Source organism: Filicampus tigris, chromosome 2, assembly GCF_054856515.1.
Source record: "Filicampus tigris isolate MCC_2025a chromosome 2, RoL_Ftig_1.0, whole genome shotgun sequence".
Classification (NCBI taxonomy): domain Eukaryota; kingdom Metazoa; phylum Chordata; class Actinopteri; order Syngnathiformes; family Syngnathidae; genus Filicampus; species Filicampus tigris.
This window is the reverse complement of record NC_141218.1, coordinates 6,437,430-6,456,111: the sequence shown is the minus strand read 5'-3', so window position 1 is coordinate 6,456,111 and position 18,682 is coordinate 6,437,430. Positions and strand designations below refer to the sequence as shown.

Genomic DNA, 18,682 nt, shown 5'->3' with positions numbered 1-18,682 from the left:
TAAAAGGATGAGGACGGACGTGGTCGGAGGACCCTAATTTTTATGAATAAAGACTGAGGGACAAGAACGGAAGGGTACCCAGGTCGCGGACGGACGGACCGGCAAAAAGGGTCAAGTGTCCAGCTCTGCTAAATATCAATTGTCCCATGTCAAACAATACTACTTATGAGTATGGTGTGTATAACGTGGCTGAGTTCAATTACTAAAAAGGTGTGGTTCATTACATTTAGCCATAGTTTGTGTTCCATCTGCTTCCTTACGTACCGTTCCTTTCTGTTGTTGGTGCGCTCCACCTCCTCGATGTCCATGCGGATCTTGTAGTGGATATGAGGAGGGAGTCGGCTGGCGTTGAGCGGCAGATCGACAAACACGACGCCGGCCCAGTAAGTGTCGTTCTTGAGGAGCTGCAATGCTTTCCCCACCATGTGGCTTTCGCTGGGAGTGGCTTCAAACTTGTTCAGGTCCAAACACTGTCACAAAAGTGTACAAATGTAGGTAGAAAGCTACGCAAGGTGACCGAATTCAAACTTTGCTTCATCTACAAAGGTTCATCTGAAAAGTTTCCTGAAATTTCCCCTAAAAACTGCAAATCCCTAACTTTGAGTAACTTTCAGAGTACATGAATCCACGAGAAGCAGCATTTGACAAACCTGACTTTGAATTGTGTGTGAGAATCGCCTTTCCACATGTGTTTGATCATACTGAGTCGAGAAAATGGGCCCCCGCCGCAGACTGTGGCGAAGATCAATACATCAACCGCTCGTGTGTGCTTGTGCTGTATTTGACGCCATTAAAACTTGGCAAACAGTGAGGCCTCCCACGACGCAGAAATGAGGGGAAATATCATTTTCGTGGACTGAATAAACAGAAAAAGTGTCGGCAACCTAAAAACTACAGAAAGGTACCACAATGGATACGCACGCCGAGCAAGTCGGACAGAAGCTGGAGAATCTGGGTGGTGGAGTTGTACAGGTCCCGCCAGTCGTGGGCTGGTACCCCAGCGGGTCGGTCCTCCGGATCGCCGTTGTAGAGGAAATTGGCGAGTAGAGCGGCGGTCCAGCCAGTGCCGTTAAGACGCTGGTCCAGGGCGGCGGCGAACACCGGATTGGCCAGCAAAGTCTGACAACACAACATACGTTTACAGATGGCTGCTTAAGATTGCGCTTGCTTACGAATGAGATACATTCCAGGGCATTATTGTATCTTGAATGGTTGGTAAGCATGTGTACATGATGTCAAACAACAAGACACGTAAAGCAATAGTACAATATGTGCATCATGTGTCAAATATACCATGTGTCAAACTATCATAATCCAAAAATACCATGTGTCAAGGCCCAATTGAGAGAGCTTCGCAATGTGCCGAGTCATGGTACGCTCAGCTTGAGATCCGAATGTTTAATAACTCAAATATTTGTAAGTTGGCAAGTGTTGGTACCAAAAAGCTGATTTGGATATCATTTTCATTTGATGGGGAAATAGGTTCTTGACCCACGTCCACTCTGTTGGCTTTGTGGCGCCACTGTTTATGGCCTTTCTTTTCAGCTCCGCACCTGAGATGGGCTTGCCAGCTGTGGTAATTGGTCCATCAAAACTAAAACACGTCTGCGACCTTGATCGCCCTCTGCCAGTGATGACGAAATGCCTCCGAGCCGGTGGCCCGGTAGCACAAGGCGCGGCGGCGCCGGCGGAAAAAAAGAGCAGAGCGGCGGTGCTGGCGGAGAAAATGAAGACAAAGGAGGAACGCGTGCCCATTTGTGTAAAGGTTAGGGCTAGGGTAATGAATACCGCGGCTATGTGGAGCTGCCGATGTCTGCTTCCCTCCAGCTGCCTATAAGCTCATTTGGAGTGACACTAGAGTAATGTCAGTGTCAAGGAAATACTGCAAGAGAGAGAGGGGGAGGGAGGGAAAGGGATAGAGGTGGAGGCAAAGTGTCCATGTCCTCTACTTCTATAGATAATCCCTTCTGCCAGGATGAAAATTATCCCGTACTTATCCATAATTACTTCCATCCCCCGGTTCCCATACTGAACAGGAGCCTTGAAAATGGTATGTTCTCCCCTGCCTTGTGTATACATTATAAGTCATTCTTTTTCAGTCAAAAGTTGGACTGGATATGTCGGCGTTCTTCGCACACCCGTATCTTGTTTCTGACCATCAATGGACCTGCTAAGTCCTGGTTTAGGTATTAGACCTCGTTGGAGGTGGTGCTAAGTGAAAGCTCACACCTAAAATTGTCCGGGTAGAATGAGACTCAGTTATCATTCAGTCGGCACAAAAGGTTTTTGCTGCTTCAGAATCATGTGCTAAATAATACCATGTGTCAAACAGTAGAATAGCTAACCGGGTAGAATGAGTCTGAGTGATTCGTCCGTCTACACAACATGTTTCCACTTCTCAGAGAGTCAAGTGTCAAACAATAACATAAAACAGAAGAGCTCACTCTAAATCGCCTTGGTGGAACTTGATGTTTGAGTAACAGGGGCGGTGTCACACTCAATCAATCTTACCCGTATTGCGTTGACTTGCTGGCTGTTCTGAAAGAAATCCCAAACACGTGGCCCCACCTCGTCCCAAGCGTCGGCCATGTCTTTTAGCATCGCCAAGGCGCTGAAGGTGCTGTTAGCCTGAATGACAAAAACAACACAAAGAAAAGCCGATCAAAACCAAAGCGTCATTGTTTGGAATGACATGGGCTCGTAAGTGTTGGCCCCGGTAAGCCTGCAGTACGTTCATTACGTTCATTACCTCTTTCACGATGAGACGAGTCGCCGGGGTATCGGGTGTGAAAAGGACTTTTCCTTGGAAAAAGAGCTTGAAAGTGCTCCAGATGTAGCGGAGACCTGGGGTTCCCTCAAGGGTGTCAATGAGGTTTTGACAAAAAGAACCTACAGAAACCATGGTAAGAAGGAAAATAATGGTAGTTTTGTGCTTACAAACTATATGGACATTGAGTTTTCCTGATCCAAACTTGTGATTTCAGGTGTACGAATATACACTGGAGGAGTAGAAGACTAGGTTTTGAATTTCGACCTAGTTTCTTATGTTCACCTCAAAATACCGCCCGAGGGATTTATTTCCACCTGAGTCTACAAATAAAAAAAAGTTTTTGTATATAGTGTGAATAGTGCACAGCAGTAGCAGCGTCATTATTAATTTAACTGGGCCGCCTATGTGAATAGCGGCAGGTTGGGAAAGCCGCAAGCGGGTTAAGGGAGGACCAGCTATTGCGCTGCACTGCACCGGTCCCAACTGCATAATAATCCGGTTCTTTTAGAGCAGCGCGTATCCCTACAAGCTAAACAATCAGTACACACGCTCACTAGTAGACAAGCTCACAAGTAAACCATCCTCACAAGTATGTAATCTAACAAGTAAACAATCTCACAAGGACTGATCCTTATAAGTCAATATAACAAGTACACTTTCTTACAGGTCAACACCCGCTAAAGTACAACAATCTCCTTTTTTATATCCTTTGTGAGCAGTCTTTTTTCTTTCTGGACTTTTTTTCCGCCGTCGCCCCTGAGGGGAGATGTTAGCAGGCATTTTCACCGCAATTAAACGTGAGCCCTCCTGCCCGCTCGCCGCCTCTCGCAGGTGTTGCTGGGAGGTCGGCGCGAGAGGAGAACTAATGGCCGCCCTCTACTCGGACCCTGGCCAGCTGTTCCCATCAAAGGCCGCAACAGATGCCACTTTGTGTAATGGTGGCCCACCAAGATGAGCTTCTAATCATTAGCTGGCAATAGCAATACATGATCTATTTTTATATGAGGCACTCCTGCAGAGCGTTTTGATCCTATCATATCTGCTTGGCAAAAAAAATATATAAATCTCAACCATTAAGATAGCAAAAATACGGTTCAAGTAGGACTTAAATGTCTGTGTTGTACAATGCCTTTGTGACTGCTTTTACACTTCCGCAGCAGTTGTAATTGGCCATTTACGCACACGGCCACGACACATTCCTGGATTCATTTAAGTGCAGGAAAATGCCAAAACAGCCATTAGCGTGCTAACAGACACGTTAGTGCTTATTATGTCTGGATGACACCGTGTTTGTGCTCATTTGTGCTGGCACCAGAACGGCGTTGCTCTTTGCCGTGCAACTTTTTTTTATTTCCCAGGGACCAGTGGCGTCTTATTAAAATCTAATTGTGCGCTGCGTCTTCCTCGTGAGAAGCTTTAATGAAACGTCCAACGTAGATCTAATTCTCTGGGATCTCATGGAATTAAATTGGCCAAGCAGAAAGCCTTGGGCACATTTAACATGTGCGCAAGGACGTTGGGAAGAAGTGGAAACAAAAAGCGCCTTTGAAATATGCAACGGCGCCTCGCCAATGCTTTGCCCCCTCAGGCCTTGGCCGTGTAGCCCGAGGCCGTTTTTGGGGCACGGCCGTTGCCGAACAAAAAGTCGTCATTCTGTTTGCTCTCCTTTTTGCAGGCCAAATAACTCATTGGCCGATGGGAGAATGTTTGCTTCTTTCTTCCTCACAAAAATGTAATAGCTAGGAAACCTGGCTGTATCCAATCACGCGCAGTCAACAACGGTGATGCTAAATGCCCAAATCCAAAACAAATGAGAGTAGTCAAGAAATATGATACAAATGTCAAGTGTTTCATATAATTTCAAGTAAACAAAACACTCCCCACTTAAGTACACAACCTCACAAGTATAGACGCTCGAAAATGACAATATCCCCTGAACTGAACAACCTCCAATTGAATATAGGAATAATACATTCCGGCCCCTCCGCTAAAATGTGACTTTGTTATCAAATATTGCAAGTAGCCTCACTGGAAGTGTTGCGCTGGCTAGTGATTGACTGCTTGCTAACCACTCGTCTGAGCGACAGGGAGCCGAGGGTCACGTTGGTGGAATTGGAGTCAAGCTGCTTTCCGCACAGAAGCATATTGACGCTGCCAATCATGTCCCCCTGGAAATCCAGTGACCCTACAAGGATCATGGAGTTCTGCAAACGGCTCACCTGGTTTAAAAAAAGAGGAAAAAAACATCATTTGATCATATAAATAAAAGATCCCGTACGTGACTGGAATACTAACCTCTTGGAGAACGGGGAGGGCATTTGCCACGGTTCTAGCAAGCAGCGTCGTCACGTCAACGGCTTCCAGATCCAAAGCTGACGGCAGCTGGAGGAATATTATATCGATCAGAATCGCACTTACCAGTCTGCTTGTAATTCACGCCGAGTATCGAGAAAGTGAACATTTGAAAACTATTCATGGATGCTCAGGTTAATAACTTCCAGCGCCGTTCTCCCGTTTTGTGATTTGGTAAAAAATTCGCAAACATCCTCCGAGTACACTGGTACACAAGTTTGGATCCTTGCTGGGAAACTACCACAAAGGTACATATCGTGAAAAGTACACACTCTAAATATTAGATATGCTTACATACAGTAAACACACACAGTATTTACAAGTACATATTCTTATAATAAATGCCCTTACAAGTACACATTCTTACAATAAAAGTGTTCTTACAAGCGAAGAATTTCAAGTACACACCCTAGCAAGTCAACAACCTTCCAGTAAATGTCATTACAATTAAAGTATCTCAATGGTAGACATTCTTAGGAGTGCATACTCTCATAAGTAACACATTATTACAAGATGGGGTGGAAAACCTTCGGCTGTTAAGCCCAGCATGCAATTGTAAAAACCTCTGAGGAAGGAAGAGTGCTAAAAAAAAAAAAGCCAATTTGATAACCTGAGTCTGCACGGTTGAGGTAGGCCACCGTCATTCAGCAGCTCCGTGATAAACTCTGACTCACGCCCGTTGTCCATTCTTTCACGGTCTTGTTGTTATCTCCGTCATTCCGCATGTGGGCCTTTAAGTGCGATGGCTTGATGTTCTATTCCATCCATTTGCTGATGGCACCCGGGAGCTTTTTTTTTTTTTTTTTTTTTTTTTTTTGTGCGCCCTATTTTGTCCGAGGCTTTTCTTTTACTGCGCCTGTGGGCTGAAATTGTTCAAATAATCTCTCCTACAAACTTCCTCGCCTTATCACTTATTTATTGGATTTGCTGGGCCATATATTTTCCCTCCAAGATAAACTCAAAAGAAAAAGTGCGGGCTTGCATAATCCCAGCGGGAGCTCTGGGATTTAAAAAGAATTCAACAGAACATCGTTTCTAATAAATATTTCTGGTGATGGCATGTATTTTAATAACATCATGGGGAGACGCGGAGGTGAGCAGGAAAATGAAGTGCCTGCTTTACGGGGGGAAAAAAAAAAAAAGCTCAAAAATGTAATATACTGCAAGCAATGCATCATCGACACAGCACTAAGGCAGTTATATTGCTTTGACCTTTTCGTAATATTAACACTGGTTAACTTATTTGTACACTTCTATGACAGTTAACACTAATTTAAAAACACATGATTCTTTTGGTGATTTCTTACAGGGAAAAAAAAAAATCGTACCCCAAGGCTAACTGTAACGCTCTACATTTAAAACTGCTTTTCCCCCGACAAATCTTTTATCCTCTTTGTGTAAGTGGGGGGAGGCTAGCTAAGTAAGAATTTCATTGCTCAGTGCTACGGCATATATAGCAATTAAAATCTTGACCGCGGCCTATAATTTCCCTATCCCTAAACTCAAACCTTAAACCATGGGGGCCCATTACGACGATTGGGTTTGACCGGTCGAAGGGAATGTGGGTCGATCCGATGGCATTAACTCAATCACTGTCAGCCCTCTCAGTTTTATGCAATTTGATATAGCTATCCGTCAACACCATTGAAAGAGTTAAAAACAAAAAGAATAGATTCCCGTCTACCATCTGGTACAAAATTTGTCACTTGAGAGACATACAGGGCAGCCAGTCATAGACCTGTCGAATGCGTCGCTGTGTGTATACAACTGCGCTAACTGACGAAACTCTAGCAAATTAGCGCTGCCTTATTATCCTCCTATTAGCTTTGTCTCCTTTACACATAATAAAAAAATATTACAATTATAAGGGGACCAAAGAATGAGAAGTACTTCCATACAGAGTGGGAGGAGGATTTTTTTTCCATTTTTATTTTCATTCACGATGTCGTTTTCAAAGCGCGTTTTCCTCATCTGCCAGTGTCGTATCGGTACACCAAATGAAGGAAATGTGGAGCGGCATTTTCGCGCCATTGATAAAATACACTAATAAGTCCAAGTACCTTTCCACAATGACATTCGTTCATCTGGAAGTGTGCATACGGCTCGTTATCAGCAGCTACTGTCCAGACTACATCGCTGGCTTATTGCATTCAACGCAAGTCACCAGAGTAAAACAAGTGTAATTGTTCAACATGGATTAATGAAGTTATACAAGGCACAGAGAGACAGAGAGAGAGAGAGAAAGTTGTCAGTATAAATATATTATGAATAAATACAGATTGGAGGTATAAAATTTTGACTTGGTCCTTTTAGAAGAAGCTTGCATGCAGGGTTAGGGTTAGGTTTGGGGTCTTAACCCATCCCTTGCCTGAACCCAAACAGTAACACTACCCGTCAACAATAATGTAACCCGATCCCCAATATATCTATAACCTGCTAAATGTAATGCGACAGCAACCCTATCCCTAACCATAACCCCTGACCTCACACTAACCCCCAAGTAAAAAAATATGACCACACTCAAAACATGTCAAACGTCCATAGTAAGAAGCCACTTAAGCTCAAACATTCACAAGAAAACCTTTTTCATGAAAGTTTCTCTCTAACAAATCAAAAGAAGGCTGACCTGAACCAAGACTTTGCTGGCGTCCAGGTTTTGCAGGAACACTTGTTGGCTGTCGATGAGCTGCTGGGGGCCCAGGGAGCAGCTGACGTTCTGGAAAGCCTCCCTGTCCAGCGGGCTGCTAAACTGGATGTACTGGTCCAGGTCTTCGCTCTCACAAAGGAAGCTCCGAAGGTCACCAAATGCAGGGACTGGGATCTTGTGTTTGGGAAAAGGGCATTTCCAGGACATTTCACTAGAGTTGTAACATTATGAAATTGGATGCTATTTAGCGGGTTCCGCTGAACTTTTGCGCTGTTTCTACAGTCATACCCACCGGGTGGACAGAAATGTTGGCAGCCGTGAGGCTCTCGACCACCGGAAGCGGTACCGACAAATTCTCTCTTAAGTGCGCCGAGAACTTTTCGTCATCCCTCAGAATACTCGTCAGTTGAATTGGTTGTCCTTGAACGAAAACAGCAAACTATTATTTTGGAGGTAGATAAAGAATAGCTGGGAAAAGGTTTCACAAAAAAAAAAATAGAAAAAAATAAAAAACAGAAATAGATGAATTTGTGAGGAGTGAAGCGTGAATATGTGGGGGATTACTGTACTTGAAAAGCATTCCTCCCATCAACCATCTTTGCCGAACCTTTTCCATGCCCGATCCGTCGTTCTTGCTAACGACCTTTCCGTAGTCTCACCTCAGACGACGCATGCCATTAATTATGCTCCTGCTTGGATCTTTGATGGATTTAATCTTGTATATTACAAGCCGGTGACCCCCGAAATGCAAATGTCCCCCACCAGTTGTTTGTTGTACGGCGGTGGCACGCCTCCCCTCTTTGCCTATTTGCAAATTAGATAGCGCGGGGTGGGGGGAAAAATCTGAATAGCGTCGCGCCAAATGGGCCTAATGCAAGGCAGCAACTTATCAAGACAAATGATCTGTCAGTCTGCATGCAAAATGCCATCGTAAATAATCACGCCTCGTTGTTTTTGAGGGATAAAGGAGAACAACAAATCCTCAGAGGTGTCATTTGAACAACAGTGATACTTTTCCTTGGTGGCAAATACTTGACAAAGACACAAGAGGCGGAATTGTTGCGCTTTTTTAACCCGCGACACTATTTACACTTGATTATCTCGCTCGCATCGCACTCGACATTCAAAGGCCCCTACCGTTCCGAGCGTCAGCTCGCGACACGACTGCGGCCAATTGGTTGACGTCGTCAGCCAGTCGTTGGGCGTTGCTCAGGACGGATTTGTTAACCAGGAGGCTTTGCAGCTCAATCAGCGCCCTCGAAATTCTGAGTAGACGAGAGGTCATCATGATAGTGTTACTGCATGCTTTTATTGCTCTTCGTGTGTTGTCTTTTAAGGAACTACATTGAGTTGTCGAAGTTGTTAACTTGTCCCGGCGCTTCCCCTGGCGTCGGATGACTCAGACACGGATTGTCGATGTTGCACACCAGACCTTGAACCCAAGGAAGCACCCCGGCCGATGGCATCGCTTTATTTGGATAGTGGCCTAGAGAAACGGAGCGTCCATTGAACTGCTTTCTGCACGAGTAGACAATGCGGATCCCGATCAGAGGATGAGTTTCGACTTACATTGGCCTTTGTAGGTCGGCTCGTTTGTGAAGCGAACCCACACCAGGATGAAAAAGAGGAACAAAGGCCAGACAATTTCCACAACCAAGCGCACCTGCAGAAAAGACTTGGACGGTCATCTTTACATATCTTTAGAATAGGATTAAAAATCCTGACCCTAACCTAAACCCTCTCCCCACCCCAATCCCGACCCTAATGTCAACTTTTAATCATAAACTAAAAGATTCAGCCCGTCATCGTTACGCGACAGGGTGATCTTAACCCTGACTCCCTGAGACTTAGCAAGAGTGCCTTTATATGATTATTCTTGAGGAACATATTTTTACAACATGTGCCAATGTGAACAAACCAAGTGCATTGAAATGGTTGTGACAAGCAGAAGCAGACCGCAATATTTCCACCTTGACGGAGGTCTGCTGCGCTTGACTGGGCGCCTTTTCTAGTTCACTGATTTACAGATGAGGCATCCCGCAAGATACTAGAAATTGCAAAAGAAATGGCCGGCAGAGGGAATTATATAGACTTCCTCAATGTCTTCGGGAATTTGCCACTGGACACCCGTGCCTTTGTGAATAGATAATCTCCTCCTTTGAAATTATGTGAAAGAGCGGACCATAAAATCAGCGCCGTGCCTGTTATAAAATGTTAAAATGCTTGGCGAGGCATTCATATAATTGGTCATTAACCTCTACAAGCCCTCCGCAAGCACTGTTGTCCTTGCCAACTCCCACTGGTTTCATCTAATAGTCGTTTTTCATGTTGACGTCGCACAAATACCCTACATTCCATGCAAAAAAAAAAAAAAAAAACTCGCACTGTCTCCTTTCCCCATCCCGAAGAAAGAAACAGCGGCGTATTTCTTCCGAATGCATCCCGCTTTCCCCTGATACAATGTTGTAAAACCGCAATTTAATTTTGCCTGAAGTTATTCCGACAAAGTAAGGAAAATTAATGGAAGCTTCTCCTCGCAAAGATGCCTTTTGTTCTTCGGCGGCAATGGGTGCACTGCTGCGCTCGGGCCCCTTACGAAACAAGTGGGCGGTTGTGACTCCCACTGACTGCCAAGGTTACAAAGGAAAAGACAGAACACCCAAAGAAGGCGCCAGATTCTTTGTCGCAACATACTTGGCTAAATGACCCTGACAATTTTCTCTGGAATACACGATCTTATCTCCCAGCAGTGCGTGACCTCTTATCCAATTGTGCTGATAATAAAGTGGCAATAAAATTTTGACGCTGGCTGCTCATGTAACTAGACGAGTGCATAGTGCACATGGTGTGTCATGTCTTATCTAAAGGCTCTCGGAGGAATATTTTTTATATGGAAAAATGTTTTGCCACCAAATAACCAAAATATGTGAAGCGCCTCGTGGCGCGGTCACATTTTCTCTATAGTGATGTGACTCACCTTTTAAAAACCATCCAGTATAGTTAAGGACGGTGGATCGGATGAATCTTTTTTTTAAATTTATTTTCTTATTGTGAGAATTGAGTACATTTGAACAAATGGTAGATCGTGAAGGTTCCGCTGTCATTACATTCAAAGTTGCAAAGTACCACAAAGAGACTGTGCCCTTCAAAGCAAACACTTAACAGGTCCTCTGCTCTGTTCATTAAGTCAAAGACAGACTTTGTTAGTACGTCAACGTAGACTATGTGACATCATGCGCACGCAAACGAGATGTCCCGAAATTAAAGGTGACACTTTGAATTGGTCGGAATTAAGGTGAGATTGCTCTTGTTCCCAGCGGGGGGGGGGGGCTGGCGCTTAGGGGCGGATCCCTCGTCTTCCGCCGTTGCTAACACAGTGCAACGGCGATGCCCTGACAGTTGAATTTGCAAAAATTCAACAAAGAACGGCCGGTCAGCGGTGCAGGGGTACCTTTTGTCTCTTCCGGAGAGTGAAGTTCTTCCACAGGAGCAGAGCGAACTGCGTCAGGAGACCCATTACACCTTATCCCGGCAATATCCTGCCAACACGTCTCTATGGCAACCGGTCCACTTAATAAACCCTGCAGGGGATAAAAGCCAGAGTTTGGTTTTTAATACAGACCAGCGCCGCATCTTGGGCTGAGTGGCTCTGGGGTTGCCACTAATCATTCACTTCCTCAGGCTTTGGGGCTTACAGTGCAGCACCTGCTTCTGGAATTATTATTATCACCTACGTCCAGTAAAACGGGGGGGTTCCAGTTCACATCGTCCTTATTTAATTAAACAGCTCCTTTCACTTGTAATGCCACTCATATGACAAAAATATTTTGTCCCACCTTTCTCAACAAAATGTTCAAAGTGCATCTGAGTTTAGTACGGTTGTGTAAATCAGTATCTTGTGCTTATTTTTTTTCCAAAGCCTCTGCTGTCAAGTATCCAAACTATGTGAAGTGTCTCTGAGTGAGTCAAGCTTTTACTGTTCAGTAAGAAAAAAAAAAAAAGGAGAGGAATATACTGCAGAACCTTTTCTATTTTTTATATCTAACCAAACCAAACTAATTGACGTGCTTTTGGCTGGGGAAGTTTTACCTGAGGGTTATAAACCTTTTTCTATAACATCATTGTTTATATTTGATAGTTTTTTGTTCACAGGCCAAAGATTTTGTACCATACTTCACATGGTGGTGAACAGTTTGTGGACGCGAGGTGAAGCCGATGGGGACGAGCTGTTTTTCTTTGGCCCACGGCGAGTGCGGCACCGCTTAACGCTCCATTTCCTCTTCCTGCAGTCCCTTCCCTTCGGTGGGTTTCCATTATTTACAGGAAAGCCGGCCAATGTTTTATTTACTGTCATTTAGCCTCGTGACACTCTTCGTTCCCAAATGGGCAAATTAGCGCTCGGCTAGCCTACAGCGCGAATGGCTTTCGTATTGTTCGCATGGTGTCTGTGCATATGTTTTTCTATCCCTCAGAGGACTCAAGTGACAAGGGACAACTGGGCTGTGTGACTTGCAGTTGCGGTGGAAAACATGACACTTGTGTAAATAAAAAATACTACACATACATACATACATACATACATATATATATATGTATATATATATATATACGTAAATATATATATATACATATATATACGTATATATATATGTATATATATATATATACGTACATATATATATATATATATATATATACATATATATACGTATATATATATACATATATATATATACGTATATATATATATATATATATATACATATATATATATACGTATATATATATATACATATATATATATATATGTATATATATATATATACGTATATATATATATACGTATATATATATATATATATACACACATATACTGTACAAATACATATATACACATATATATATATACACATATATACATATATATACATATATATAATATATATGTACATATATGTGTATATGTATACATATATTTATTCACACTGATGAATACAAATTCAACAAATTGTCCATATTGACCACCAAGAGATAATGCTAATCCTACCCTTAATCGTGTTGGCTAACTAAATGATCAACAAGGAAACGCGCTTGGCAGTTAAAGTTCCCTCTGACTCAATAAACATCACAAGCACAAAATCTGTGTGTTTCATTAAAATTGCTCCAAATAAAGCAAAAAGATCAATAAGCCGGCTTTCAAAGTCTGACGAGAAACATCCGACTGGCACTTACCTTCGGCCGTCAGGCCATCAAGGCATCTCAAAAACGTCTCTTCGCTTCTTTCCGGCTCCCGCACGGCCGGCCCACCTGTGTCGTGTCCTTTTACCTCCACTCGTAAAGTATGCAAATGGCCTCGGGTGACGGGAGCCACGTTGACGTGCGCACAGGTGGCCTCCAGGGTCTCCGTGGCAACAACAGGTGCTACTCTCGGCAAATTATTACTGTGTGTCAGGGTGAAATACTAGTGCTAACGCTATGCAAACACCAGGTGTCCTGACTGCTCCACCAGTACTAAACACCGTCGTAGGTGATTTGAGGTCTCAGTGGCCATTACAGATGCTGTCGGTATTTTGTAAAAAAATAAATAATTCAAGGCATAACCGTCTTTATGTTAGCACTGATAGGCAGCTGTATTTAGCGCATTTCATACACAAGGTAACTCAATGTGTTTCGCATCGTTAAAGACAACATTTAAAGGCAAAAGAATTTAAGAAATTCAAAATACAGTTGAGTTGAACTCTGGGCTCCAATAACTGACCCGAGACTGCTGACCTCAGAACCCCGCTGGGTTTAGCTAGTGCTAACACAACATCATGTATCCTGGCTGGTCCACCAGTGCTAATGGCTTCACTGGCTTCATGGCAACAATAGTTGCTGGTTATCTTTCATGTATTTCAAGGGCAACAATAATAACAGCTGTGTTGGACAAAATCTACAACACTGGTACCTTGCACCGTTCCTCCCTGCAGATGTGCAAGGATGCCATGTCAATCGAACAAGGTCACAGCTCGGATTTCTATTCTGCGCCACTCGTATCCTGAGGAAAAAAAAAAAAAAAAAAGAAAAGAGAAAAAGGAAAGGCAACAGAAGTTGAGGAAAACCAAATGTCAGCCTTCCTCGACAGATGCTCATGCGATTGTTTTGACTTCGGCCAAACACGGCCCCCACACGGATTGTGTACAGGCGCGTCTGATCTACTTTTCTTTTTTTTTTCTTTTTTTTTTTTACATCAACTTTTCTATAGTTTGACACAGCTACTGCGGGAGAAAAACAACACCTCGATATTTGGATGCGCTCCATTCAACTCAACGGTGCCAGCCAAACTTTTTAAGCCTCACACCCCCTGTCAACATCAACCAAAACAAAGCCAAAAAGGCATCATGTTAAGAACGATCAAACGGAGAATGGAAAATAAATATTTTACATTTTTATTTTTGCGGGGGCAAAAGAACACTACAAAGCCTTACCCAACAGTTTTAAGCTGAGCACTAGCATCAACATCAGAACTGACTTGGCGCACCCCTACACAAAAAACAAGTAAAAAAAACACCCAAAAAAGGCCTTTTGAAGCGGTAAGATAATCACAGCGTTGGCGCACCTCCACTCCTCTGTTGAAAAAATCAAAACAAAGCCTGTTGCCATCAATTCAACTGACCGATTGTATGGATTAGCCTTTCCAATGCACTGTGCATAAAATCAACATAATACAAGAGTTGGTGCACCCCCTCTCCCTTGAAAACCTCCTTGAAAAAAAGACAGTATAACATTCTAGTCAGCTGTGAAATTTATACAAAAAAAAAAACAACAACACAAAAGCCTTTTTTCAGCCTTTTAATTCTGTAACAATGATAGCTTTGGCACACCACTTCTCCCCCCTCGCACACCTCCAAAGGTGAAAAAAAAAAAAAACAGCATAGCATTCAGTTCAACTGTGCCACTTCTATCGATTAACCATTTACAAGCTTTTAAAGCTGCGGGATAGCTGGTGCAACCCTTTTCCATCGCACCCCCTCTCAAAAATGTCCATTACAAAGCCCATTTCTAATTTCTCTCCAAACGTGACAAAAAGCACCCAAGAGGGCCGATTGAAAGCCTCCTCTGAGAAGCATGACCTTTCGGACGGCGCGATAACGGCGCACCATTTGAGCGCGTCCAAACGACGGCGTTTATTTGAACGGACGGCGAGGTCGCAGGGCTTCATTCGGCATTCAGGCAGCGTAAATAGTTTCAATCGGGCGCACAAAGGCGGCCTCGTTGGGGAGTAATGGCGCACGCTAAATGGTCGCGCGTATACGGGAACATTTTTGTGATGGTACACTTGCGCGGGAGACGAGCGGTTGCCATGGAGACCCCGCTTCCCCTGGCTCAACTTGCCAGGGGACAAACAGTGGCGGCGTCCTCCGTATTTACGTATCATGGCCACGCGTGCTGCTTTTCCCACGCTTGTACCGCACTCCTCACTGACAAGGAAAACAGAAAATTGCAACGGAGGTTTGCAACGCACCACCAATCGCAGGGTTTTTCACGTTACACTTTGTTGGCTATATTGTTTACCTATTGTATACACACGTAATGTTTTAATATTATTTTAATATTCTTTGTTTATTTAGCTGTTGGAAAATCAGCACAATAGATCAAATACATTTAATTATTAATTTTTACACCTGTATTATTAGCGAAATACGTATATTTATGTATATATAATAATATACAAATTTCACACATTTTCCAACTCTGAATTTGAACCAATTCAGTAGAATGGCCCTCTACGTATGGTCATATATAAAGTATATGCTGTAATATATATATATATATATATATATATATATATATATATATATATATAGTATTATATTATTACTCATAATATTTGATATATTTGATGTATTTTTTGCATCGGTATTATTGACAATGTTTATTACAAAAGTAATATAGGTAGCAATAATGGCATATGATAATGCGGTGTGTCCGTCGCAGCCTGTTGGGTGATTGCCTTGTGATATGCTGTGAGGCATTTCTGCACATGGCTATATCATCCCCCCAACCCCCCCCCCCCCCCAAAAAAAAACCAACAACAACATAAAAAACAGCAGCAGCAGCGAGAAAATAAACAGTTGATGTGGCCAGAAGTAAGGTAATATATGACAGAGTGTTGATAATATATCAGTGTGGCCTTTGTGTATGCAGCCGTGAGTAATGCCACTGCGCGGGATACGGACAACACCTCATTTAGGAAATCTGCATCTTTGGCCGAATGGGGCGCGCTGGGGGGGGGGGCAACAAAAAAAACAATGCAGCAAATTTTTAGTGATAAGGCCAATTTCGCCTGGTGACGGGTTTACGGAGGAACTACACGCCCGCACACCTCTGATCATGCAAATAATCTCAAAAGTACAGCGCCGCGCTTTAAACTTGTGATTTACAAGGTGCTAAAAGTACCAATGCTCCCGAGGATTGTAAAAGATACGGCGAGATATGAGCAACTTTGTCATCGGGACAAGGTGCACCACTACACAAATATGCCACAAATGCGGACGCAAGTATTCACCACTTTTCTTTCTGCAGACGCGCTACGGATTGTCCTTAGTCTCTTCTAAAGTGTCTTTTCATAACGACAAATAGAAAGGCAAACAAAAGATTATCTTTAGCTCGGTATGCCGCTTTGTTATACGTAGTTCACAGTCTCAACTTTGCTGTACAGTACCCCGAGTCTCCTCTTGGATAGAAAGTGTCTCTAATAAACATACGCTAAGGTAAATACACCTTGTGGTGGTGCTTTAGCTCAGTATGCAGCGGTACCATAATCCATAGTCTCCACATTGCTGCACAGTGCCCTCATTCTCTTCTTGGATATAAAGTGTCTGCTGCTAATGACAAAAACAAACGTGTACTAAGATTAGTTTAACCTGTTGCCATGCTTTAGCCTGGTAAGCTACAATAGCATACTCCAAAGTCTCTACTTTGCTGCACAGTGCCTTTAGTCTCCTCTGGGATAGAAAGAGACTCTAATAAACATACACTAAGATTAGTTTACCTTGTTGTGGTGCTTTAGCTCATTGTGGTGCGGTAACATTATCCATAGTCTCCACATTGCCGCACAGTGCCCTTAGTCTCTTCTTAGATTAAAAAGTGTCCATTCGAAAGGACAAAGATACAGTATGGACGCACTAATATTAATTTACCCTGTTGCTCTGTTTTAGCTCAGTTTGCTGTGGTAGGATACTCCACAATCTCCACTTGACTGCCCAATGCCCTGAGTCTCCTTTTGGATAGAAAGTGTCTCTCCACAGTGGCAAAAATAAATAAACACAAACACTAGTTTACCGTGGATAAAAAGTGGCTCCTTGAGTGACAGGTGAGGCCAGGAAGTTGGGAACAATAAGGTGGCGGGCGGGCGAGACAAGCAATTTGGTGAAACACCTCCCACCTGGTGCACGTGGAGGCAGTGGTAATCCATTCCTGAGCTGTAATAACGCCGCCACTCATAAAATCCCAGAGAAGCTGGGAGTGAGTCGTGCCCGAGGTTAGGGCTTTATGACGGATGGGAGCCATGACGGCCAGGGTGATTAGGCCGCGCCGAAGGAGGCCTCGCTCGCTCCGATATGTCTTCCCAGGCCGGGACGTGATGATGTCATCGGTTTGCCGTGGGCCGGCAGACGGGAACGGGAAGCCGTTTGAATGGGGATCAAATACTTTATTATTCTCATCATCCTCATCATCATTATTACCGTTCACGTGGTTATTAGTTATAATAATACAAAATGTAGAAATGAAACCATTTTTATGAAAGCGAAGACAACGCTGTCAACGTCTGCGTCAAACGCGTCTCTGGGGCCCAAAGCAAAGCAGCAAATGTCTTTTGGCTATGCAGCTCCAGTCAAGCTGTCAAAGTGCTCCTTACCCATTCAAGCAAGCACTCGTGACAAACCGACAATTTTTTTTTCTTCCTTTTTTCCCCCTGAAATGCCCCAAAATTACCCCTTCCACTGTTTTGTCACTGTTACTGTGGCTTTCAGGGAAGAGGGTGATTTATTTATTTGATTGTGTCTCTCACATCCCATTGAAAAAAGGTCTGGGGCTTTTCATATCACTCAGCATGATGGAATGCACCATTTGTACCTCCTTGGAGATTAAGCACCGTGAAATGTCAATTTTGAATAAAGCGGGCGGGCGAGGGGGGAGGGAAGTGAGCGGCAACTGGAGTGCGAGTGGGGAAAAGGATGCGACGGGGGAAGAAGACGCAGGGAAAAAAAAGGAGAAGAAGAAGAAAAAAAGAAGAAGGAGGAGAAGAGGGAGGCTTTGTGCTTGTTGTCCTGGGAAACACGTGAAGGGCACAAGACAATATTTGGACTCTGCTCACAAACAAACGTGCTTTCTGTTCACAGTGCCACAGACAACACACACAAATGCCTACAACAAATGTCTTCACATAGTGAAAATACTAATGATTATGACAATTACATTGGTCAACAAGTTTTTATTATATTTTTTTAATCAGAAATGAACGTAAACTTGTCTAGCTGAATTAATTGCAATGTCTCCAAATCTGCCCTCAGCACATCAGGTTTTTAACAATAATAATACAGTAATCTGTTTACAAGCACTTATAAATGGTTAGGTCTGGCAACAGATGACTTTATTTTCTGAAACGTCTTAGACATAAATGACAAATCTGTATTACGCAAGCTTTTATAAAAAAAAAAAAAAAAAAAAAAAAACGGGCAGCATGGTGCTCGACTGGTTAGCATGTCCGTCTCAAAGCACGTTGGTCATGGGTTCGATTCCAGGCCCTGGCCTTCCTGTATGGAGCTTGCATGTTCTCCCCATGCCCGCGTCGATTTCCTCCCACATTCCAATAACACGAACACGCACGGTAGGTTTATTGAACACTAAATGTTTTTTTGTCAATGTTT

The 18,682-nt window shown here is 43.3% G+C and overlaps 1 protein-coding gene across 4 annotated transcripts in view; it reads right to left on the bottom strand.

The window, feature by feature from the left end:
- LOC147151060 (phospholipid-transporting ATPase ABCA1) overlaps positions 1 to 13,193 on the bottom strand; it is a 68,598-nt gene extending 55,405 nt beyond the window's left edge. For all 4 annotated transcript variants that reach the window (XR_015081895.1, XM_086012882.1, XM_086012892.1 and 1 more), the window contains exons 1-13: positions 13,002 to 13,193; positions 11,221 to 11,350; positions 9,339 to 9,432; positions 9,114 to 9,255; positions 8,907 to 9,034; positions 8,062 to 8,189; positions 7,749 to 7,943; positions 5,066 to 5,152; positions 4,800 to 4,989; positions 2,750 to 2,889; positions 2,512 to 2,628; positions 922 to 1,119; positions 265 to 470 (exon numbers count right to left, since the gene is read on the bottom strand). Coding sequence is in view for 3 of the 4 variants with exons in the window: in XM_086012882.1 (XP_085869008.1) it covers positions 265 to 470; positions 922 to 1,119; positions 2,512 to 2,628; positions 2,750 to 2,889; positions 4,800 to 4,989; positions 5,066 to 5,152; positions 7,749 to 7,943; positions 8,062 to 8,189; positions 8,907 to 9,034; positions 9,114 to 9,255; positions 9,339 to 9,432; positions 11,221 to 11,286 (1,691 nt within the window). In the remaining variant the exon portion in view is untranslated. The remainder of the gene's footprint in view (positions 1 to 264; positions 471 to 921; positions 1,120 to 2,511; positions 2,629 to 2,749; positions 2,890 to 4,799; positions 4,990 to 5,065; positions 5,153 to 7,748; positions 7,944 to 8,061; positions 8,190 to 8,906; positions 9,035 to 9,113; positions 9,256 to 9,338; positions 9,433 to 11,220; positions 11,351 to 13,001) is intronic.
- Positions 13,194 to 18,682: the final 5,489 nt, after the last annotated feature.